This window comes from Chanodichthys erythropterus, chromosome 22 (genome assembly GCF_024489055.1).
Source record: "Chanodichthys erythropterus isolate Z2021 chromosome 22, ASM2448905v1, whole genome shotgun sequence".
NCBI classification, from domain to species: Eukaryota; Metazoa; Chordata; class Actinopteri; order Cypriniformes; family Xenocyprididae; genus Chanodichthys; species Chanodichthys erythropterus.
In genome coordinates this window covers 14416090-14442281 of record NC_090242.1, presented here as the reverse complement: position 1 = coordinate 14442281, position 26192 = coordinate 14416090, and the positions used below count along the sequence as shown (strand labels likewise).

At 34.7% G+C, this 26192-nt stretch overlaps 1 protein-coding gene across 3 annotated transcripts in view; it reads right to left on the bottom strand.

The window, feature by feature from the left end:
• Positions 1-1213: 1213 nt before the first annotated feature.
• The window catches only part of ccbe1 (collagen and calcium binding EGF domains 1), an 84606-nt gene continuing 59627 nt past the window's right edge, over positions 1214-26192 (bottom strand). Inside the window, exons 6-13 of one of the 3 annotated variants that reach the window (XM_067375975.1) lie at positions 22469-22575; positions 19656-19764; positions 17399-17538; positions 9807-9842; positions 7701-7736; positions 3576-6159; positions 2709-3462; positions 1214-1339 (exon numbers count right to left, since the gene is read on the bottom strand). In XM_067375975.1, the coding sequence (XP_067232076.1) occupies positions 5899-6159; positions 7701-7736; positions 9807-9842; positions 17399-17538; positions 19656-19764; positions 22469-22575 (689 nt within the window). In that variant the 3' untranslated portion in view covers positions 1214-1339; positions 2709-3462; positions 3576-5898. Of the gene's footprint in view, positions 1340-2708; positions 6160-7700; positions 7737-9801; positions 9843-17398; positions 17539-19655; positions 19765-22468; positions 22576-26192 lie in introns of those variants that run through there. The other 2 variants (XM_067375974.1, XM_067375976.1) reach the window with 2 other exon arrangements.

Genomic DNA, 26192 nt, shown 5'->3' with positions numbered 1-26192 from the left:
AAAACAGTTGTGCTGCTTCATATTTTTGTGGAAATTGTGATACATCCCCCCCCCCCCCTCCTTTAATGCATCCTTAACGAATAAAATTATTAATATTGTAAAAGAAAAAAAATGTACTAAACCTAAATGTTTGAATAGAATATGGAAGAGGATTAGGGACAAGCAATAATAAAAAAATAAAACCATCTCGAGATTAAAGTTGAGAATAAACTTGTTAAATTAGGAGAAAAAAATCGTTAAATTTTGAGAAAAAAGTCGAGATAAAATGAGTTTTTTCTAGTAATTTAGCGAGTTTATTCTCAACATTATATCTCAACATTTTTCTCGAAATTTAACAAGTTTTTTCTCGTAATTTAACAAGTTTATTCTCAACATTTTATCTAGACTTTTTTTCTCGAAATTTAACAACTTTAATCTCGAGATGGTTTTATTTTTTTATTATTGCTTGGCCCTAATCCTCTTCCGTATCTTCCGTACCTTAGTCTGGTTCATCATTACTGGGATATTTACTTCAGTGGAAACAGATCTAAACAGGGATGAACTTTAATTACAGCCAGGGGAACTGGGGCACAAAACCTTTCAAAAGAGAGACATGGAAAGGGTGTCAGGCTTTTGAGAGAAGATAATTGGGACCAGATCTGAACATGGATTGATTTTTGGGGATTGTGCCACCCGGAAAGCATGTCAAGGCAATCCTGAATGAGCTTCGTTGTGCCAAATAACAATCATGAACAGGGTGAGATGGAAAAGTTGGAGCTCATGTCAGCTACATCTCCATCCAAAGTAACCACCAGCTGTAAAATATAAAAATAAAAGAAGTTGTCTGTGGCTTATTTTGTTTATGATCCAAGCCTAAAGTAAATCAAGGAAAACAAATAGTTCAGTCTGACTGAATGTGATTACAAAAGTGGCACGACAGGCAATAAACACTAATTTAAGCTGTCTCTCTTGTCTATTTACAATACATACATTTCAGGACACTTATTAATTGATGATAATTGATTTAATTGATTGAGTGAAGTACTTGCAAAAGGCATTCTGTTATTAGGCCTACCACACGCTCTACCCGATTATCTCATCAGGAGGCGGGAAAAGAAGACACAAAGTATTCAGTGACCTGTGCAGTCTTACAATTAAGTGATAATTTTACTCAGTGTCACAACAAATTAGAATGATAACTTTTCACCAATGTTCATTTAAAGGTTTGTCATACTCATTTGCTGTACCACACGACGGGACAAAGTCTGGAGTTTGTGTGTTGTTGCTGCCGCCATCTTGTGGACAACACCCACCTCACAGCATTCAGCGCTACAGCACTGGAGTACAACACTGCTGCCATCTAGTGGTAAAAATAAAATAAAATACAATACTTCCACAATGAGAACACATTAATGATTATATGAGAGTGATTATGTGGCTTAAGGATTAAATTTATGATTTAAGTGGCAAAAAAAAAAAAAAAAAAAAGATAAGAAAGAAATCAAACTGTCTTTTCACTTTTAACCTTTCGTATTAGATTATCATTGTGTCTTACATTACCAGTAAAAAGTTTGGAAACATTACTATTTTTAATGTTAAGGCTGCATTTTTTTCATAATACAGAAAAAAAACAATAATATTGTGAAATATTATTACAATTTAAAATGATGGTTTTCTAGTTTAATATACTTTAAAATATAATTTATTCCTGTGATGCAAAGCTGAATTTTCAGCACCATTACTCCAGTCTTCAGTGTCACACGATCCTTCAGAAATCATTCTAATATGCTGATTTATTATCAATGTTGGAAACAGTTGTGCTGCTTAATATTATTTTATAACCTGTGATACTTTTTTCAGGATTCTTTGATGAATAAAAAGTAAAAAAAAATATCAGCATTTATTTAAAATAGAAATCTTTTGTAACAATACACACTACTGTTCAAAAGTTTGGGGTCAGTCATTTTTTTTTCTTTCTTTTAAAGAAATTAATACTTTTATTCAGCACGGATGTGTTAAATTGATAAAAAGTGGTAGTAAAGATTTATATTGTTATAAAAGATTTATATTTTGAATAAATGCTGTTCTTTTTAACCTTTTATTCATCAATGAATCCTGAAAAAAGTATCACAGGTTCCCAAAATATATTAAGTAACACAACTGTTTTCAATATTGATCATAACTGAGTATATTAGAGCATATTAGAATGATTTCTGAAGGATCATGTGACACTGAAGACTGGAGTAATGATGCTGAAAATTCAGCTTTGCATCACAGAAATAAATTAAATTTTAAAGTATATCAAAATAGAAAACCATAATTTTAAACTGTAATAATATTTCACAATATTGTTTTTTTTCTGTATTTATTATTAAATAAATGTTATGTGTATGTGTAATTGCTAAGTATTAAAAGTTTATATACATCTCAAAGGAGATAAAAATGCCTAGTTACATCAATACATTAAATCATAAATTATGAAATCTGTAAATATACTGTAAGACAAAATTGCATAGAAAATATTGATGTGAATTTCTTTGCAATTAAACTGTGTAATGTGAATCTATTTTTCATTCACAAACTGCAAAGGAGATCAAGTACCATAAAAAAAAATTCTTCTTGTTTAATAAAAAGTAATGTAAACTTAAACCAGCTGTCTCCAAACTTTCATAATAATCTTTTCTCCTGGTCAAACCAAAATATTGTCTTTCCCTTCACATAGTACTCACAGGCTAAGTTGTTCTTTTCTCATTGGAAACGATGTTTTGATGAAGTCTGTATAACTGGCCTACAGGGTGAACTGGCCGCAGTTGTTGGCCGGTTACTTCAGACAGCTTCCCTACACGGGCCATTACTGAGCGGCTCTCACAGGGATCAGTACAATTTAACCATGAAATGAGGAGAGGAAAAAAAGTGTTAGAATCAGACGGATGCCTGACTGTGGGAATGTGGGTATGAGGTCAGTCAAGCGTGTTTGGAACTGATTTACAAGCTTCAAAATTGACCACTGAATTAGCAGTTACATCACAGATTTTACATTAAGAGAAAGGTTCTCTTTGAAATAGCATCCAACCAAAATGTACAGAATACAACAGTGAATACTGTATCCCACAATGCAATGTCTTAACTTAGAAGTCCAATTAAACAAGAAATCAAAAAAAGATATTAGATATTACCTCCGATTTATTTGTCACACTGGAAACGGAAGGTCAGGGTGACAGGCACCAACAGCTCACTGGTATTCCACAGGGAGCGGTATTCGGACCACTTTTATTTGACCTTGTGTTCCAGTTTTACAAGGCACTCAGAGTGTTTACAGACAGCCTGTCCCAGAGTTCCTTAGTCATGTCAACACCTATGGAAAATAGAACCTACAGAAGATGCAGAAGCAACTATCCATGATCTTGTTTTCCTCAGAGATAAATGAGCGTACAAGAAGGTCAAATGACAACGGCGTTCCATAGCTGTGATCCGCTTCATGAACTGTGAGGGGAAAAACAAAGAGTTGAGAAAACGGCAAAGTGTTTTATAGTTGAGAATGACAGAGAAAAACAGAGCTATTGGCCCCACTGCAAAATCTCAAAATAAAAACTCACACTGATTGGCTTCCATTATTGCGAAATCATGGGTGTGAACCGAGCGTCTGTTTTCATAATGTTGATCTGTTGGCCTGGATTTGAAGTGTGACGAAAAAGAGTGAACTCAAAGAAACTTCTAAATTGGGCTCTGACAGAGTTCTGAATGTAGAACGTTTGTTTTCATTGGCCATTTTCATTGAAGCTAAATAAAATTCCACAATGTGTGTGGTAGGCCTACTGATATTATCATGATAACAGGGGTTAATGATGCGCACATAAACACACAAATTTGGTCAAGTAAAAGATATAAAAAGTAAAATATTGCAGTAGTTATACACTACCATTAAAAAAAAAAACAAGGCTGGATTTATTTGATGAAAAATACAGTAAAAACAGTAATATTGTGAAGTATTATTACAATTTAAAATAACTGTTTTCATTTTTTAATGTAATTTATTCCTGTGTTGGCAAAGCTGAATGGACTATATGCACGGAGCGTTCTTTAGAACTTCCGCATTAATATTAAGCCAGCTCGAAAACTTCCGGTGAGATGTCATTTGCTGGTGTGTTGAGCATCGGTAGTGTAATACTTAGTTTATAATCAGAATATAGTCACTTAAATAGTGTGGCATAGCATTAATTTAGTTATTCAAACGCAAGACAGCATAAAAAATAAATAAATAAAGACGTACCTCAATGTTCCTCCTCGGCTAAATTCAATTCGACCATTAGTTTTCACACTTTTATGTGGAAAAAAAGCTTCAAAAATTAAATATTTATTGTGCACTTTAGTTAGATTAATTGAATAAATGTGTGTTTTCACAAGTGTGCTGAAATCATTGATCTTGCACTGCACTGACTGTCAGCTGCTGTGATTACAAAGGGAGAGCCCGGTGCTCGCTTTCTGTGTAATTCACAATAAAAGTTATTGTTTTTCATAAGATTTTGTGAGTATTTCATACTTCACATTGACAAAATGTATTTTAAACCTAGTTATTTTATAATGTTTAATATTTAGTCAAAAACGAAGTGAAAAACGTTTAGAGGAAATGGCTGATATGTGCGCAAATAAATGCTACTTTGCCGCCATCTGGTGGTTAAAATGCTAATTACTGTCTTTTTTATTTTTAGATAAGTGTTTTCTATCAAATGTTAAATTTCCTATATTTTTAAACGTTCGGTTTTACAACGGGGACAATCTCAGAAGGATGAACAAATAATGTTTGTGGTCATCACATTAAAAATAACATTTGAAGTGCTGGAGAATAATGTGTGTGCGTGCCTAATTACAGACACGGCATTTTTAAACAGTCCCAATAGCTTCGTCTTTATTGCAATCAATAAAACTGGTTTATTGGCAAATTAGGTAAATGTGATAACTACATTAAAATATAAATACAACATTAAAAAGTCAACAATAGATGGTTTTGAGTCGATGTACAACGACTACAGAATGAACAGCTAACAGCTCACCGGAAGTGCTCGAGCTGGCTTAACGACAACCAGGAAGTAACCCGTGCATATAGTCCATTGTCAGCATCATTACTCCAGTCTTTAGTGTCACATGATCCTTCAGAAATCATTCTAATATGCTGATTATTATTATTGTTTTTATCATCATCATCATCATCATCAATGTTGAAAACAGTTGTGCAGTTAAATATTTTTGTGGAAACAGTGATATATTTTTTCAGGATTCGTTAATAAATAGAAAAAAAAAACAACAACAAAAAAACATTTACTGCTCTTTTGACCAATTGAATGTGTCCTTACTGAATAAAAGTCTTAATTTCTTTCAAATAATACTGGCTCCAAACTTTTGAACAGTTGTGTTTTGCATGTTCTATAGTTTTGCAATGCTTAATATTGGAAACAATTCTATGAATAAACATCTTACCTTTTCGGAACTTAAAACTCACTATGATTAAAAAACAAAACAAACATTTATTTTAAGAGATTCTTCTTAAGTGTGAACTTAAAACAATCTTAAAAAAAAAACAAACATATTTTTGGAACTACAAAATTTTCAAAACATTTTTTTTTTAAGCTGTTAACAAAAATGTCAGTCTTAACGTTCAGTGAATCCGACCACTCAAGAACCATGGTATATGTCACCTTTTAGTTATTTGGTAGACAAATGACGCAATCAAAATGCCCAAATTACAAAAATGTACATCCTTTATGTTATAAAAATAGAAATTTCATACAATGAAATACATTCAGTCTTTTTTTCAGCGAGTATACAGTTAAATAGCAGTCATTCTGTGATATTTACACAACTCATTCTCTCTTTAATCAGTTATTTCTTTCAGTTCTGGCTCTGTTCGAGCCGAGGACAGTCTCAAATTGGCCAACCAGGATTGTTTAAGGTCCGGGGCAATTTCCTCTTTCTGGTGCTCTTCGGGGGGCTCTGGGGTTTGTAGTCTTCTCCGGAGCCGAAGTCCAGGCTTTCCTGAGAATCCCTCCAATGGTCTGGGGCAGATGGGAAGTCCTCTCCTGAGGAGTGCAACGGTCTACTGAACACTTTGTTCTGCAACTCTGCGATGTCATTACGAATGTCAGCCATCATGAGTAACAGGAAGTCAAAGGATCCTGGTGGGCCCTGAAAACGCAAACACACTCATCATCACATAAAATACCTCATCGCTGGAGTAAGACTTGTCCCAAAACATCAGGATTACTTGAAATGGGCATTTTCACATTTTCAACACACTGTCTGTCTTTCTGTATGTCTCATTTAGTGAACTGTTCCTCCATTCCTATGGAGCTTGGACACTTCAAAAACACAGGAGTCAGTTTATAAGAATGAGAATTCATGTGAACATGATTTACAGTAACTTTACATTTTTTATTCTTCTTTAAACACTGTGTACACTGGAAGTGTCCGATGTTGCACCATAGCAGATTGCAACTGTCTACACTACCATCAGTTCAGCTTCATGTTACCAATGTTATAGACAGACAGACAGACAGATAGACAGAGACAGATAAATAGACAGACAGACAGACAGACAGACAGACAGACAGATAGATAGATAGATAGATAGATAGATAGATAGATAGATAGATAGATAGATAGATAGATAGATAGATAGATAGATAGATAGATAGATAGATAGATAGATAGATAGATGGGGTAAAAGCAAAATGGGCAATATGTTTGTTCACTTATTTTCAGTGATTTTGCATGCATTATTTTATAATAGCAAAATATTCACATACATAATTTCAAATGCAAGAAAGCAACTGCGAATACATATAGGTAGAAAAAAATATCATCAGACTAGGTAAGCAAGCAAGGACAATAGCGAAAAATGGCAGATGGAGCAATAATAACTGACATGATCCATGATAACATGTTATTTTTAGTGATATTTGTAAATTGTCTTTCTAAATGTTTTGTTAGCATGTTGCTAATGTACTGTTAAATGTGGTTAAAGTTACCATCGTTTCTTACTGTATTCACGGAGACAAGAGACGTTATTTTCATTATTAAACACTTGCAGTCTGTATAATTCATAAACACAACTTCATTCTTTATAAATCTCTCCAACAGTGTGTAATGTTAGCTTTAGCCACGGAGCATAGCCTCAAACTCATTCAGAATCAAATGTAAACATCCAAATAAATACTATACTCACATGACCCAAAGCATGCATGCATCATGCATGACGAACATCTTGTAAAGATCCATTTGAGGGTTATATTAGCTGTGTGAACTTTGTAAATACACTGTATTGTAGTCGAGAGCTCGGGGGGCGGGGAGCGCGAGATTTAAAGGGGCTGCAGCCTGAATCGGTGCATAGTTAATGATGCCCCAAAATAGGCAGTTAAAAAAATTAATTAAAAAAAATCTATGGGGTATTCTGAGCTGAAACTTCACAGACACATTCAGGAGACACCTTAGACTTATATTACATCTTGTAAAAACTGGTTCTAGGGAACCTTTAAGATAAATAAATCTTCTAGACCTGATTTTGTGGATAATCATACCAGGATGTCTGTTTTAGTACTTTGAGAGAGAGAAACAGCAGATAGACATATGAAAACTGATCAAAGGTAAGAGTGAGAGAGGCTACCACAGACAAATATATTTCAGACATAAGAACCATGAGAGAAAGTGCCATGATAAGAAGCTCTTACTGGAGGTCCGGAAGGGCCAGGAACCCCTCTCTCTCCCTAGAGAAACCAAACAAATATTTGGGTTAGCAGGATTACAGTAAAGAAGCCATGAGAAGTCCAACGGGACAGTTATTGCCCGCTATCTCTCAGTAACACGATCACACGTGAGAAAACAAGCCATCGCTAGTCAAAGTCTTTACTCCATCGTTCAGCATCTCAAAAGCCAGCAAATGAATCACTACACAATGCAATTTGGCTGGTATATGAAACCAAAAGACAGCAATGGGTTTATTCAACATCAGAGTAAATAAATGTTATCTTAGCACTATTTCTGCGCACCATTTAAAGCTGGTCTATAGCTCATTTGGGGTGAGGTATGGCAGTAGGTACCACACAGACAGACGTTGTGAGATATTGACCCCTCTGTGGGGATTATGTAGGGTCAGGGTTCACGTAGAGGTAGTAAGCGGCCCAGATGTTTTTGATTTGTGAGTACAAAACCATTAAAAAAAAAACACTAAACACACACACACACTATACGTGGATCAACCTTGAACCTCTCCACACACACATGTTGGAAAACAAACAAAAAGGAAAAGCGTGCTTATGTAGCAGTTCACCTAAGGCCTGAAACATACTCTATATATACACACTACCGGTCAAAAGTTTGGAATAATTATGATTTTTTTTTTAATGTTTTTGAAAGAAGTCTCTTATGCTCAACAAGGCTTCATTTTGTTTGATTAAAAATATAGTAAAACTGTAATATTGTGAATTATTATTATTATTATATGTTTATATGTGATATAATATATGCTGATTTGCTGCTCAAGAAATGTTTTTTTTTTGTTTTGTTTTTTTTTATAGTTGTGCTGCTTAATATTTTGTGGAAACCTTGATAAATTTTTTAGGATGCTTAGATGAATAGATTTAGATGAACATTTATTTAAAATAGAAATCTTTTTTAACATTATAAATGTCTTTACTGTCACTTTTGAATGGTAGTGTATTACATTTTCCACAAAAATATTAAGCAACATTGAAACATTTAAATTGTAATAATATTAAACAATATTACTGTTCATAATGCGAAAGGGATGTGCAAAACCAGTGTTACTTTAGAGTGTGCAACAGTTTTCTCTTGTAGATCAATTACAGTCATGGTGGGACAATCAGTCTGGTTTAAGTTACTTAAACTGTTGACATATTTAAAGCTAGGTACCTGAATAATAGTATCCTGTTCAATGGCAAAGACATTTGAAGGCAAATTACAGTTTATCACCACAGTTACGCAAAAATGCACATTACATATGTACAACGGAAACGTGCTTGCAATGTTTTGAACAAGCATTTGCTCATGTATTTGTGTAATTGTAGAGAATTAAACTCTTTCTGACTGAATTCTGAGTTATTTTCAGTGGTTTTTAATGGAAAGTTTGTCTATAAACCACTCTCCAAGCCTTGCATTGATGGCTTTAAGTGACCTACCTCAATTATACTGTAACATGAACAACCTTGTAATTCAGTTTCATAATTTGATATAATTGTTGGCAAAACAGCCCATTTTTACTATTGTGCTTGTTATTAATATTGTTTGTAGACCATGAGCTAGCATATCACAGTCACAATAGCGGTTAGGCTTAAGAGTAAATGGCAGTACTGTAATATGCTTGATTTAGATGTGCTGGCACCTTTAATAAATCTGTAGTTCACAAACAGTATAAAATGAGTATTAGTATTAGTATAAAATTAAATGATAAAAAGAAATATGATAACAAAGCTTTTACATACCATGATTATCTGTGGTGTATTGTGAAATCCCTCAGTGTAATTATACTCAATATTTTGACTAATCATATTTGCCATTTCAAGGCCATAATAATCATGTTTTGACATTCTGAAATATCTGTAATTCGTCACGCCATCAATGATGTCATATTTTTGGTCTTTGTTCATTGACCCAACGCCATCCAAGAGTTTATTTCATTAGTGATTGGTCACCATTGATCTCAAACATCTTTATCCTGTTTTTCCAAATATTTGCATTCCACAGACTGAAAATAGCCCATGGCCATGTCTTTGAAAAGTGGTGGACAGAGATAAGGATAGATAGAAAACATACCGTACCTTTATGCCATCTCTGCCTGGAGCCCCGGGAGGACCCTACACACACACAAAACATTTTGATTAAACACACAACCACATATATATATTTAAAAAAATTAGATTTTCATAAATAGCATATAGTTTTATTTTTCAATAAATGTATAACAGCATAGCAGATATAGTCTGCCAAGACCAAAAACATTACCATGGCCATATTCAATAACACGCTAAAACTACTCCAGGAGATTGAAATATCTAGTTCAGTGCAATCGGCAAGCAGTCACATCATTACCGCATGGCACAAGCTGATTGGCCTCTGCTGATCCAGTAGCCAATGAGATTGCCTGCTCAACATTTAGATAGTCTGGTTCATTGTTTGCTGTAAGCTAGACATGCAGTGTGCTATCAGAGTTCCTTTGAAACCCTTCACCTTCCCCAGCTCCACCTGCCTAGATCTGCTACAGGATTTATGTATGTCTGTTTATGCAGCAGCAACAGCATATCTTACATGTTCACAGCAGCGTGTCTGTGTAAACACTCTGTTTTTGTGTGTTCCTTTAAATGCAAATGAGCTGCTGCTCCCAGCCCCCTTTCCAAAAGAGGGCGGAGCTTTAACAGCTCATGCTTCAGTTGCTCAACAACAACAAAGCTGGAGAATCTCACGCAGCCAAAATGAGGATTGTCAGTAACGGTGTTCAGCCTTACATTGTTCAAACCGGAGTCAGACACTGAGTAAATTTATATAGTTGCTGTGGAGTTGATTCAACTCATCGACTAGCATGTGCCATCATGTTAAACTTTTGTGCAAATCCAGCGTTGAATTGGCCCTCGTTTTTGAAGCAGTCCGGCGTAAAATGACGGCATGGCAACAAAACTCTACTACAACAACTCTACCTCTTCTCTAAAGCAGCCCAACATGGCTTCGCCCCCTTTGATGCATGTTCTCGGGGGCAGGGTTTATATAAATTTTGGGGTTTGTGACGTCACCAACCCGGGAAGAAGCTTGTTGTAGTCCCTTACCAACCGTTTGTTGTAGTCCTTAAAAAGCAAAAAAGGAAAACATCTCCCTTTGCATTGAACTTTAAGCGTTGTAACTTTGCAGATGTTGTTTATGCTCTAACAGCAACATTACACACTAACTAAAGTTAAAAAAGTGAAATCATAATCAAGGACCCATTTAAAAGTCTTCATAAAAAAGTTCAAGTCATCATAAAATAGCTTTTTATCTGAACAAACCCATTTGACTGTTAAAAGGCCAAAGTAAGGAGTCTCTGCAATCCAAGAAAGACATATTTAGATTCACCAAATTATAGATTTGATGGTCCTGTTCATTCAACTCTCAAATATTTTCACACATCAAATCATGTCAAGATCTCTAGGGCAGATCTGAGCCACATTTGTAGCAGAATGGAAAACATGATTCATTGACCTAAAAATACTGCATTGAATTCTGGGGTGATGCGCGGGTGATTAGAGAGAGCTGTTTCTGGGCCAGTGGCAACGTCAACAGTTCTTTAGTAAAGACATAGAATACGTGCGTTCACGGATGTTGTGACAGACAGGTGAGTCCCGTGAATACACGTGTAAGGTCTCTGACTTATATTTATGCACATGTAACACACAACATGATCCCACACAGACACAAGTGATGACAGCTGCTTAAACAGCATTTCCAAGTACACTGTTCCAAATTGCATTACTTCTCATTTATCAAATAAAACAAAAGCAACTTTGAACAATCTCAAACTAAATTCATGTTATGAGCTATGACTCCAGAGCAATGAAGGGCTCATGTTTCTACATCTAGGATTCATAAATTATTACACAACTTCAGCAGTATTTTTCTTCATTGACGACTCGTGCTTTAGTGATGTGGTCCAATGCATTAAAAGCAAAAGGTCGACTCTATCGGACGGGTTAACAGTCGGCCTCGAGAAGCACACGGGCCAAAGAAAGCAACCCATGTGCAGTAACGCAGTCAGCCTTTTCTCTGTTATTGCCATTATCATTTGTCAACATCCAGTGGTAGGATGTATGTTGTGTTTTGGCACATTGAAAAATGTACTAGGAAACTACGAAAGGCTTGGCACACAACCAGCTTTTTTTGGTCAGAAATATATCAACCAACTATCAAAAAGTATGGGGGATCAAATTTGATTAAGGAGGACAGACAAGAACAAAAGGGAATTTAAAAAAAAAAAAAAGGATGAAAGTGATTCCTGTTACCAGTCCTAGTTTCCACCCCACCTGCAAAGACGCCCCCCTTCAGAGAGTCAGAGGTCGGCCAGCTGAAGGTCAGAGGGTTTAGGGGACACGTGTTCAAACGCTAGCCCAGGCGGAGGTGACCCAGCTAGGCATGAGTCGATAGCATGATCCAGACAGTTGAAAATCTGCTGCTTTATTGGAGCTAACATCTGTAACATCTTAACTTAAAGCTACTTTTTTAAATTAAAAATGAAATCAAATTTTAAATTAAATATTAATATATTTATATAACATTTTATTATATAATATACATTATACATTAATGTATAATATTACTGTTATATATATATATATATATATATATATATATATATATATATATAGATTTATAATATACATGCATTAATTTAGATTAAAAATAAATAAATGAATAAAAATACATGCAAATAGTTAATTATTTTAATATTAATTTTAATTATTACATTAATGTTATACATTACTAAATATATTTATATTTTATTTTACTTTTTGCTTAAGTTAAATAAAGTAGGGACATATGAAGTGTCAAAGTGACAGAAAAAGTATGGATGTGGTTTTAATTTAAATAAATTAAGTTAAATTACAATTTAAACTAAATAAAATATTGATATATGTACTTAAACTATAGTTATATAATAAATGTAATATAATATTTATCATATATTACATATTTATTAAAAATAAAATCAATATTAAAATAATTAAATAAGATAAATCTATAATTCAAGAATATATTTACATATATCAGTCAATTGTGTTTTTTTTTCTTTGATATCTGGCACAGATATTATTGCATACATGCAAACAACAAAACGTAACTGTATAAACATCATATTTGCTCAACAATGCAGAATTTGCATAGCAACACCCTGGCAACCACTCATCATTTTGGTATCTGTATGCATGAGCAACCACCACTCACATAAAGTATATACAATGTAGTTGATTTGTATTCTAACAATATTCTTTTGAATGAATAATGGTATGTTACTGCAAAGCAATGTTTTGAAATTTGGACTGTGTATATAATTGTTTTGGCAGGGTCGGTTTGATAATGGCACAGTGATTAACAAGAAAAAAATTAAATATTACTTCATGTCAAAGTAAAGTGTGTCTTGGCGCGGTATTAAATGTAAACACAGTCGGTAATGCCTTAAGAGAATGTAAATGGTCAGGACATAAAAACGGGTATGTGTCAAAATATTAGATCTGGCCATTAGGACTTGCAGTGTAATAGTGTGATAAAGTCACACACAATCTCTTCCATGTAAATCTAGATTGGTCTCAAGCAGATTCAATAGTGAAAACCAGGATATTTTGTTGCAATCTCATTGGTCCAAAATTCAACACCACATACAATGGAAGTCCAAAGTCTTTTAAAATGATTTTAGTGCAAAAACAAAACAGATCCTGCACCTGCTGATCCAGTTTCAGTCTTACAAGGCTGTTGAAACTATTAAGAGCCTCCCGTAAAAGCAAACATGAAGTGGAACTGCATCCAAAAACATAGAATTCCATGGCTACGAGAGCTCAAATCTGATTATGTCCCAAATGAGACCAGCCATTACAGATTTACTCAGAGTTCATGACCTTAGAGTAAAAATATTTCAACTACAAATGCATCTTAAGTGTACAAAGAAAACATTCAGTGACATTTCCATGTCAACAACATACCGAATTGCTCAGTAGATCTACAAATATTCGCGGTCACGAACTTAAGACATTGTCTCCAGAGGCTAGATACACACATGCCGCAAAGTGATGATACGGCTGAAAAGGTTAACATTAGAAAGCCTGCTGTGATTCACAGCATTTGTAATTTAAGTGTGAAAAAGTGTGTGTGTGTGTGTGTGTGATGATAATTCATTATGTCCGTCAGTCTGTGGAAGAATGTGTGAAAGAGTAATGAGGGTTAACAGTCTGTAACAGGAAGTGTAAAGAGTGTCACCGTCGACAGCACCCACAGAGCTATAACACCATCATGCTGTGTCTAAAATGAAGCTTGGTTCAATAAATCTACAAATGCTAAAAGTGAAAAATGAAGAAATTAGGATCAAGTACAACTAGCAATTAGGAAGTTACTCAGCATCTTAAGAATGTAATGGTAATGTGATGTTTATAATCTTTACTCCAGGGGTTCCGAATCCTAATCCTGGATGCCTAACTTCCAGCAGAGGTTATGTCTAAATGCCTGATCCCACCAAGTCAAGAATTGCAGCTCTAAGAACATGCGTCACATGATTTCAAACACAAAAATGCATCTCTATGAACTCCAACTTTAACTGTTTGAATGCTGAAACACAGACCCCTTCCCCCCCAAAGAAGAGAGAAAAATATCTCTGTTAATAGGTTTAGCAAAAAACTAGTCTAGACCTACTATGAATGAATTTCTTGGTGTTCCAGATTGGTTTATCTTAGTCAGTGCTAGTTTGTATATGATATATGATATGATTCATAGAACTTTTAAAAATATTTTTGGCTGTTGAAACAAAGCTGAAATATAAATTAAAAAAACAAAATGTCAATATTAGATGAAAAACTTTAAAATTAGAACAGTTTTAGAATTAGAAATCTTGCCTTGGCAACTAACTAAAATAAGTTTAAGTTAAACTAAAACAGAAAAATAAAAGCTAATTAAAAAAATCCAATACTACAATAGTACATAAATAATACTAAAATAACACTGATTATATTTATATATTATATTAAGGGGAGACACTACAGGCATAAACACTGTTTTTTCAGGCACCTGTCAATTTTGAAATTTTGTACTTTTTGGCTTTTCATAAAGTGTTTTTTCAGACTGGTGGAAAGAAAACATCCAAAATACACCTTTAAGTGTATATTTTATAGCACTTTATCTTTATCTATTTGCATCTATAGATTTCAATTACAGTAAATATCTTTAAAGGCCATTTTCTCAAAATGAGTTTTTTCTCCTGCTCTGAGTCTCCACTTTAGCAGAACTTACAGACACCAAACTTTTTTGTTTGGTCAAACAGTTTTATTCCTATCTATATTCTGAAGGTTTTTACAGAGGGATTTGTTGATATATAATTTGCCTGATTTTATACAACATTTTATTCCTAAAAAAATTGTGAAAATATTTTTTTTCTGGCTGTTGATAGTATTTTCTGATTTATGGAGTGATAAAAAGAGATATCCAAAATTTCCTCTGTAAAAACTTTTGAATTTAATATGTCCAAAAAATTAAATGAGAATTTTGAACCTGACGTCATCCAATATTCCGATTTTTGTTCTAGAAATGTATGCAAATTAGCGCATATTTAATTAGATAATGCCTCATTTGCATATTTAAACATAACATTTTAGAAAACTTGTAATACAAAAAATGTTTGCAATTTTAATGTAATCAATCACATGGGGTAGTATGGTGATATCTATTAGTTAATTTTTTTACCCTATTCACCTGGGGTGTCTCGCCTTAAGTAATATACAACATAAATTATTATTACTACTTTACTACTATTATTATTAAGCAGCGGCTGTTTACACTAAGTGAAAATAGTGATAGATTCTATATAGACTATGTAAAAATAGCAGTATCTTCTTTGCAATAAGTGTAAATAGTAGTTAGATGCTATTTGTACTTATAAATAGTGGCAGATACTGTTTGCACCTCAGTGTTGATGTACATTAAACAGTATGCAAGAATAACATAGTGTAAATGATTATATTTATTAAAATTATTAAATTAATTTAGCCTTATTGGGACAATAAAGCCGTCCCCACACATTAGACACTTTATTTACACTTTTCGTGAGGCGACTGTTGCAAGGGAAAATAAATATTTCGCAAATATTGTTTACTTTCATGTCATTTAGCTTCTTCAGGTGTAAACAAGCCTTTCCTTAAGTTCTCAAGGATTTATTTAAAGGGGTAGTTCATTTTTGATGAAATACGAGAGCTCTCTGACCCCTCCATAGACAGCAATTTAAAAAACATTTTCAGAAAAGTAGTAAAGACACTGTTAAAATAGTCAACGTGACTGCAGTGGTTCAACCTTAATGTTATGAAGCGACGAGAATACTTTTTGTGCGCAAAAAAAACTAAATAATGACTTTATTGAACAATTTCTTCTCTTCCCTGTCATTCTCCTATGCCAGGGATGGACAACTCCGGTCCTGGAGGGCCAGTGTCCTGCAGAGTTTATCTCCATCCCTGATAAAAACTCACTTGCCTATAACTTTCTACTAATCCTAAAGACCTTGATTAGCTGGTTCAGGTGTGTTTGATTAGGGTTGAAGCTAAACTCTGCTGGATACTGGCCCTCCAGGACCGGAGTTGTCCATCCCTGTCCTATGCTGTTGACGTAGTAAACACATTGCAGCACTAATGAATAAAGTCATTATTTTTTTGTGAGGCTGATTAATTAATGACCCCTAATGAACCCTTTAACAATGACAGGTCTGTGTGTTTAAAGGAGGGCTAGTACTAAACCTCAGTAGGAAAGTAGATGTCCATGAGAAGGATTGAGCACCCCTGAATAAATTCCTTGAACTTGCTTTAGTACATCCTTTAGCTAGTCATAATAAATGTGGACACCCAACTAGACTCAAGCTCAAGAATGTAAGCCACAGGCCACCCGGATGTCACAAAATAGATGCTGAGCCAAACCACGTTATCTTAATAGAGCTTAATGGTGAGGCAGAGACAAATGGAAAACAACACCATTGCCCTGTGTGCTAAGCAATACAGACAGCATTAAGGAACATCAAGATTAAATAGAGTAGTGCAATCAGATTGTGTGCTTATGCTAGACAAATTATTATGATTATAGATGCAGTAAAATGAACTAGTGCACATTAGTCCTTAAGTCAGACACTTTAGGATACTAATTAAATTACAGCCGATAATACATTGTTTGTGAGGTTTCTAGGGTTACCTTCAGACTGTAGGCAAAAGTGGCCCAGATCTGTTTCTCCCCCCCAAAAACACTGTGAACAGCACAAACCACATGGAATCTGATCTTTTCGATTCTGATTTGGGCCACTTCCATACGTGGACCAAAACCAGATATGTGTTTTGCAGTGCAACCTTTTAATATTGAAATTCACACGACTTTTACGTCACTCTAGGCCAACATTCATCACAATTCTGCACTGATGCAAGCCACTTCACAGATTTTTCATACTGGCAGTCGTTTGGTCACTCAGTGAATATGGAAGATAGCAGTGAAGTTAGTCAGTTGAAGGACATTGAGCTGTTATATTATGATTACAGCTCTATACAAGAAAAACTGCACAAGAAAAATGTTGCTCTTTCTGAAATTCACTGGCTCCAGTGGCACATCACCTTATAAATGCAGTGTGAACGTAGCCAGGTTACATATGAGGATTGATACGTACCATTGGGCCACGTCGTCCCTGTTTAATATGAGACAGGTCCGGTGAGGGCCCAATAGGCCCCATGTTGCCTCTGGGACCAGGCAAACCTTGTGGCCCCATCTGTCCTGGGGGGCCAGGGGAACCTTTGGGTCCTGGGCTCCCTGAGAGAAACATAAAAAGTGACAGATTTAAAGAAGAAAGGCTTTAGGAAAAGACAGATGAAATGAATGGAGAAAATAAACACCACATAAGTGTCACCGCCCTTTTTGAGCATTGACACAAAAATGCATCTGAACTTAAAGGGTTGTAATTCGTGAATGCTTTGTAGTACAGACCTAAGCTTCATCTTTTTTTAAAGGATTCGTTTATTTCATGACCTTCCCAACATGATTATGTCCTGCATGGCGAATCGCAGAGCTAGTGCATGACGAACATTTGTGGTTAAAAAGTAAATAATTATTATTATTTTTTTAAATAATTATTCCTCAGCTGGGATTGTGTAGAGCCCTTTGAAGCTGCACTGAAACTACAATTTGGACCTTCAACCCGTTGGTAGCCGTTGAAGTCCACTATATGGAGAAAAATCCTGGAATCAATGTCTCCTCAAAAACCATGATTTCTGATTGAAGATTGAAAGACTTAAACATCTTGGATGACATGGGGGTGAGTAAATTATTAGGAAATGAATTCTGAAGTTAACTAATCCTTTAAAAAGACACTCAGTAGATTATTACATATGTGAAAGCACTTCAAAAAAAAAAAAAATAAAAAAAAAATAGACGAAAAAAGTTATAGTAGGGCCCTATGAAATCCATTTTATTTTTTCCCAAATTCCATTTAATTTTTTCTCAAATTCCGTCTTTCCCATTTTATTTTTTCTGGATTCCGTTTTTTTTCCCCGTTTTATTTATTTTTTAACTCCATTTTAATGGTTAAATTAAATTTTAGTAATCAAAAAGCATGTATAATTAATTGAAATAATGAATCTTGTCCAATTTACCAACAATTTAATAAAAGTTTAACAAAAAAAATAAAAATTTTAGGGCCCTATGATAAACGTTTTATTATTTCCCCTCAAATTTATTTTTTTTACCAAATTCCATTCCATTTGGCCAAATGGATTTTACCAAATGGATTCCATTTTAATGGTTTAATTCCATTTTAATAATCAAAAAGCATGTCTAATTAATTGAATTCTTAAAAACAACAATATTTATTAATTTAAAAAATATATTTTTATGATTTTCTTTTTTCAGAAGTTCTGTTGTGTACTTAAATTTTTCTGGCAATCAAATTTCATAATCATGAAATTAAACTTTTTTGTCAAACAATGTGCTGCACAACTGAGCTTTACTGTTAAAATTAAAACATGGAAGAAACACTGAGATTATTGTTTAAAATATATTTTAATAATTTATTGTTAAATTAATTTATCTAAATTCTACTGTACAACAGTAATATGTTTCTGTCAAGTTAACTTTTATTTTGCCTAGAGCCTTGAGTTTCTCTGTGTTTATGACTGTAGTTTTCTCAAACGAAGCGGTTAAATGATAATTAAGTGACTTTCAGAGCAGCTCTGGAGATGAATTCATGCGTTCATATAGTGAGGCGACAGAGGACGAAAACACTGCGTGCGTCGCATGTGCTTCAGCATGCATGCGCCCCCGCGCGAGTTTGTGTGAGGCGGTGTGAGGTAAATGAAACTGCGCTTCCACATCATTCATTTCAGAGTCACACAGGCGTGCAGGATTCATGTTTAAATAGTCTTTTTGAGGTTTAATATTCACAGACACTAGTCTATATCACAAAAATTGAAGTTCCCATGAGATTTTGTTAAGGCGTTGTAAAAAACAATAGCCACCAGGTGACATCCTCATTCCACTGAATGTTTTTGATACATTCTCCTGTAACAAATTAATACATTTCTGTCAAAATATCACTTCTATCACAAAACATTCACCAAATATGGAACCAGTCTCAGAGCTTTCCAAAGATATGCGTTTTGTCAAGATTAGAAAAAGTTTGATTATAAAATAACTAAAATCAATTTTGTAATATGAAACATGACAACGCCCACTAGGGGGAGGAGCCCATTAAAAGGGTTTAAGGTACCGTATCCATGGAATCCAATTTCAAAACAGTTTTCACATGATGAATTTTGAATGTTTAAGCTTTCGAATGATACCTAATTAATGATGATTACTAAAATATGTGATAGGAAAAAAGGAAAGCGTCCTGCTGGTGAGACGGTTACAGTTAAGGCGTTAACAAAGCTCACCTGCAGGCCCAGGTGGCCCTGGAGGTCCAGGTAAAAATGAGTGTGTCATCATCATCTTTTCATTGGTCATCTGCTTATTGACCTCTGTATTGCTTGGCAACAAGGCAATCTGAGGAAAGGAGAGTTAAAACACAGATCATCCAGGGTCTTGCTGTTTCTTGCACTACAGGACTACAAAATACAGAACAGAAAAATTACATGCACTAGATTTTTGGTTCTGAAGCTCAACAGAACCAAAAACGCAAGACTTACAGTTAGTTTTACAGGAAAGAAGCCCATAAATGAAAATAAAATGTCATTAATTTCTCTCTCTCTCATGCTGATCCAAATCCAAAATGTAGTTATTTATTTTCTGTGAAAAAACTTCAATAAAAAAAATCTTCATGCTGGCCTAAAATGAAATTAAATATAATGAAAATAATTAAATTAAAAAATTAAAAACAGATAAAATAAAAATGAAATATAAAACAAAGAGAAAAATGGATGGATGGATGAGATATAGAGAACAAGCCATATGGAATACTTTTGTTTTTAACTGTATGGTGATTTTTGACATGCCACTATGAATGATAGTTGTATGGAAAAGAACTATATTAAGATTATGTAACAATATGACGGTGAGTAAATTTGTTCAAACTATTCCTTCAAGCAAACGACTAAGGATGTTACGATCACATGATATCAATTACACTACCTGTCAAAAGTTTGGAAACATTAAAAATGTTTTTGTTTGTTTGAAAAAAGTCTCTTCTGCTCCATTTATTTAATCAAAAAATACAGTAAAAACTGTAATATTATGAAATATTATTACAATTTAAACAATTTTCTATTTTAATACATTCAACATGAACATGTAATCTGATCTATAAACTTTAACATCTGTGTACATGCCATTTGCAAAAACAGGAAATCCCTGAATTATTCAGGCTGGTGCATGGACTGAGATCAGTGCCTGTCTTTTACAAGCATTCTTTGTGGAGTATTTCACTTCAAAGAACTGGAGGCTGTCTGGGTGAACTGGAAGTATCCATTACCTGCTAACCTCTGAGCTCTGGACATCAGTACACACACACACACACACACACACACACACACACACACAGACCTTTGAGGTCTCGCCACACACAGCAGATACAGCCCTAGGCTTAGCGCATAAATCTGTGAAAGTGTCTGTGTCCAGCCCTTTGCAAGCAATTTAAATCTCATTTGTCATTGTTTCTGGTTTTGATTTGTGTCGGGTTCCTTGGACTGCACATATTTCAATTCCGAGTGCCAATATCAACCACTTATGATGGCGCGAGAGATTAGCAGCATTATGCGCCGTGAAGAAAAGTCCATTTTACAAAAATAGACCTGCAGTTGAATTAAAACACTACAACTCTGATTCAAAACTAGTGAATATTGCAGTCTGTCACCCACATAGTAAGCTACCTTCTAAGGCACCATCCTAGCAGTCATGTGTCACTTCATAAATGTTAAAGGGAGAGGGATAGTTCACCCAAAAAAAAAACATTGTCATCATTTACTCACCCTCAAGTTGTTCCAAACCTGAAAGAGTTGAACACAAAAGAAGATATTTTGAAGAATGTTGGTAATCAAAACAGTTGACGGTAGCTTTTGACTTCCATAGCAGGAAAAAAATATATATATTATGGAAGTCGATGGCTACTGTCAACTGTCTGGTTTCCAACATTCTTCAAAATATCTTCTTTTGTGTTCAACAGAAGAAAGAAATTCATACAGCTTTGAAACAATATGAGGGTGAGTCAAGGAAGCTAAAATTTTCATTTTTCGGTGAACTAATACTTTAAACACAATATTCCGAACAGGAAAATAGAACATTTTGAATTTCACTTAAAATGTAATATATCGATACTGTTCAGTATTGAATTAAATACCGACCACAAATTTTTGAACAGTAGTGTATTATTTTTTAAATGTTTAATGTTGAAAGAAGTCTCTTGTGCTCACCAAGGTGGCATTTATTTAATCAAAAATACAGTATTAGCAGTAATATATTGTGAAATATTTTTAAATTTAAAATATCTGTTTTATATTTTCATATATTTTAAATTGTAATTTATTCCTGTGATGCAAAGCTGAATTTTCAGCATCATTACTCCAGTCTTTAGTATCACATGATCCTTCTAATATGCTGATTGCTGCTCATTTCTCATTTAATTAAAATTGTCTTTTATCACTTTAATGTCACTTTTGGTCAATTTAATGCATCTCTGCTGAATAAATATATGAAATTATTAAAGAAAGCAAAAGAGGAGAAGTTACAACAACAGCCAGAAAAAACATTTGTAACAATCATATCAATTTTTACATCACCTTCTCATAGAACCATACCTCTTGCCTCACACATTTTTTTTACTCTTTCAATCTTTTCCCCTCATAGTCTGCTGGACCACACGCACAAGAGCTATATATCACGGCGTGACCATGAGGGTGTTGAGTGGATTTGTTGACAGTCTCGCTTTGACTGCAGAACACCGACTCTGCGCCCTCAGCCTGTCTAAACTGCATCACTGCGTTCAACGTGATTTACTAGCCTGCAGCAAGGACAGACATAAGTCACACTACCAGATCGCTTAGCTGTTTGGGCCAAGTTTTATCACTCTTTATTTCGCCTATAAAGTCGCCAACACATCCCTAAAGACCTGTATAACCTGACTCTGACTTGCTCGTGAAATATTGGCAGGTAGGTTCTCGTTGGGTCGACTCAAGTCTACGGATGAGGACATGCATATAAAAAGAAAACTGCTGCTTGTTTTAACGAATAAGCCCCGCAGGTGAAACTGGAATACCTTCTGTTTGAGTTGGAGAACGGTCATCTTCATCTGATGAAAGTCTTCACATGTGGCCGAGCATGTTCCCTCTTTCATGACGTTGTCTGACTTCTCAAACAGCGGAGCTGCAAAGAGATAACATGCATGTGGAATTTAAGGAAGGTTGTTGGATAAAACCAAAATAAATCGCAACAAGTTCAGTGAAAAGATGAGTTGAGAGAACTGTTGATTATGAATACACATTTCATGAAATAAAAAAGTTCTCAGTGAAAGCAATTCAAACTCTTTACAAAATGACTATATGTATTTTTATGCTTAGAGCATTGCACCATTAGCTTCGCAATATGCTAAAGCCAAATTTTAATTGAATCAACTGTTGAGAGTTGTGAAAAAGAAGTACACTTAAGCATACTTTTAAAATCAGTTATGTAAATAATCTACTTTAAAGTATATACTAAGTGCAAACTGAATAATAAGTAAAAATTAAGTAAAAATGTATTATAATTTACTTTTCAGTATATTAAATGCAATTAGTTGAACTTAAGAGTGCTTTTTTGACCCACTTAAGCAGGACTTAAGTAAATCTTTACATGTAATTTCATAATTACTACTGTACTATTGTCTTTGTAATATGGTAAAATTGTACATCCGACTGTGCTGAGAAGTATTTATGGTAAACTAAAATATACTTTAATATAATTTCTATTGAAACTTGTACACTGTAAAAAATAATTGTTGTTTTAACTTAAAAAAGTAAGTTACCGCCTTAAAATTTTGAGTTCTTTGAAATAAAAAATTTGAGTTAATACAATTAAGGCAATTGGTTTAATCAACAGAAACTTGATATATTATGTTATCTGAATCGCATTAATTATCTAAGTTGATATGACAAAAAAAATGTGATAAACCATGAAAATTTTTTACAGTTGGTCATATATTTGTTATTACACATTTTTTATTGAAGTTACAATTTAGTATATTTAAAAAAATATTAATGTTAAATGCAAAATTAAAAAAATACATGCTTCTATAGTTTTTTAAATATACTTTTAAGATTTGAAGTATATTACAAGTGCACATTTAATAAGCGCACTTCCTTTTCACAAGGAGAATCTCCCATATGTAGCGCGTACAGCTGCTGCCTATGTAAAGTGTTCTAAATCAATAACTTCTGAGATTCTGTTTCAGTTAGTATCTTATTTAGGCAACAAGGTAGCTCACTAGCTTTTGGGATAGAGCTAATGGTGCCATGAACTTACAAGAGATATCTTAAGTCTTGCTCAAGGTTATAACAGAAGCTCACTCTGTACAGGCATCATCAGAAATGTACTAGCTCATCCCAGTTCTGTCCGCTGAGTCATATCACAATCTCCAACAGCTTAGTTTGACTCATAGCTGATAACCTCATCTGATCCACACACTGTAATCTCAGTTTTCTGAAATTCTCAGAATTCCTTTTTTGTACATCTGGATTATTGCATCCCCGAATGCCCCAAAAGGTCATCTTGTTTTGCACTCAAACTGACCCAAAAGAGAGGAAACAGCACACAGGAAACTCTGACAGACTGATACGCTCCACAAGAAAGTAAAAAAAAAAAATAGATGGACAGAGGAGTGGAGAGGAGGAAGTGATTGATGCTAATGCTAAGCGCTAGCTGATGTCCCAAGTCATTAACCGCAATGGGTCAGTGGACTTCCTGCAGGGAGGCAGGAAGCAATGTCTTATAAATGTGTCAAGCCAGAAGAGGCTGCAGAATGGATTTTTTGTAAATAGTGAGGTGATTAAGAGTTAAGCCATATCTGACATGAAATTAAGATGTTCTTGGTTCATAGCCAAAGCCAGGAACAGGAACATGTTGCAAACCTGCAAAATTCTAAGTTAAAGGGGTAGTTCACTGAAAAATTATTTTTTTTGTCATTAATTACTCACCCTCATGTCATTCAAGACATTTGTTTATCTTCAAAACACAAATTAAGATATTTTTGATGAAATCCAAAAGGTTTTTTAATCCCCCATAGAATGTAATTCAAGTCATTCAAAATCCAGAAAAGTAGTAAAGACATTGTTAAAATAGTCCACGTGACTACAACTTAATGTTATGAAGTAATGAGAATACTTTTTGTATGCAAAAACAAAACAAAAACTTTATTCTTCTCTTCTGTGTCATTCTCATCCGCTGTTTACGTTCAGCACTTCCAGGTTCTACATCAGAACGCCGGCTCATGATTGGCCAATGCTGTACATGTGAGCACCACAACGCATGTGTGTGATGCTGACGCAGGGGCCAGCCAATACTGATTTGGCGTTCTGACGTAGAACCTGGAAGTGCTGAACGTAAACAGCATAGGAGAATGACAAGAGAGTCGAATTTGTTGATTTGTTGAAGTCATTTTTTGTTTTTTTTGTTTTTGCATACAAAAAGTATTCTCGTTGCTTCATAATATTAAGGTTGAACCACTGTAGTCACATAGACTATTTTAACGATGTCCTTACTACTTTTCTGGATCTTGAATGACTTGTTATTACATTACTTTCTATGAGGGATAAAAAAAGAACCTCTTGGATTTCATCAAAAGTGTTTTAAAGTCTTACGGGTTTGGAACAACATAACGGTGAGTACTTAATGACAAAAAATTTTGGGTGAACTAACTCTTTAAATATGACCCTACGACATTATTCAGAGGCAAACATAATGTGGCGACCAGGGCGGGCGAGAGCGGTGAGGGAACGGCGCGAGGCCGGTGGTGCGAGTGTTAATGAGCTTCACCTGGGAGGCGCACCGGCCCTGAGTCCCTCACGGAAGAGCTCCGGGAGCATAAAAGGAGGAGCGACTACCGTGAAGGACGAGAGAGGACCAGGCCTGGACTTTATTTTATGTTTGTTTGGCCGGCAGACGTCCGCGAGGGTCTGCCGGCATTACTTTCGTTTTGTTCTTTGTTTCTTTTATATTAAAGTTTGTTGAATGTTCGCCAGTTCCCGCCTCCTTCTTCCCACATCTACCTCGTTACACATAAATTTTAGCATCCACCCTTATTTTAGGCAAATCTCTGCTTGTTTTTGCACTGCTATAATTGGATCTTAAGGTTTGATGAAGCATCCATGACCTGTCTGAGCATTTTACAGATGGCATTCACTCCTTTTCACACCTACGTAATGGAGAGATCTGTTGATGGATGGTCAGGCCCAGACAGGAACACGAATATCTCTGGTTCTTCGTGTTCTATTTAAAACCTCACACAGCAGAGATTCGCCTTTTTCTGTGCTCCATTTCTGTTGTTTGTTGGAAATGCATTGGCCAAATCAAAGCAGAACTGTGAGGTTTGCAAAAGCAGCTTTCAATGGGAAAAGTGTCTCTCAAGCTGAACAAAAATCTCACCGAAAAACTGTGGAAATGGACTACAATCAAGCACCGCAAATTCTGTAATCTAATTAACCATGATGATTCAACTTAAAACCATTGACCAAGTATACAAATATACTAAATTCGAAGGTTATTACAAAAGTATTCACAAAAACACATGACTGCCAAGTTGATTTATTATCTTTACAAGCGAACAACAACTTCTCTGGATCTTGCTTCAGGATTCATGAAGTACCTAATTTTGGCAATTTATCTTTTTTAGTAAGACCGGAAGGAGGGGGGTCAGTGAACAGTTTGGGGCCTTTAACAAATCCAACAAACGTGTCCCAAAAAAAGTTTGACAAACCCCAATGTACAGAAGAAAGACAAAGACCAAGCAA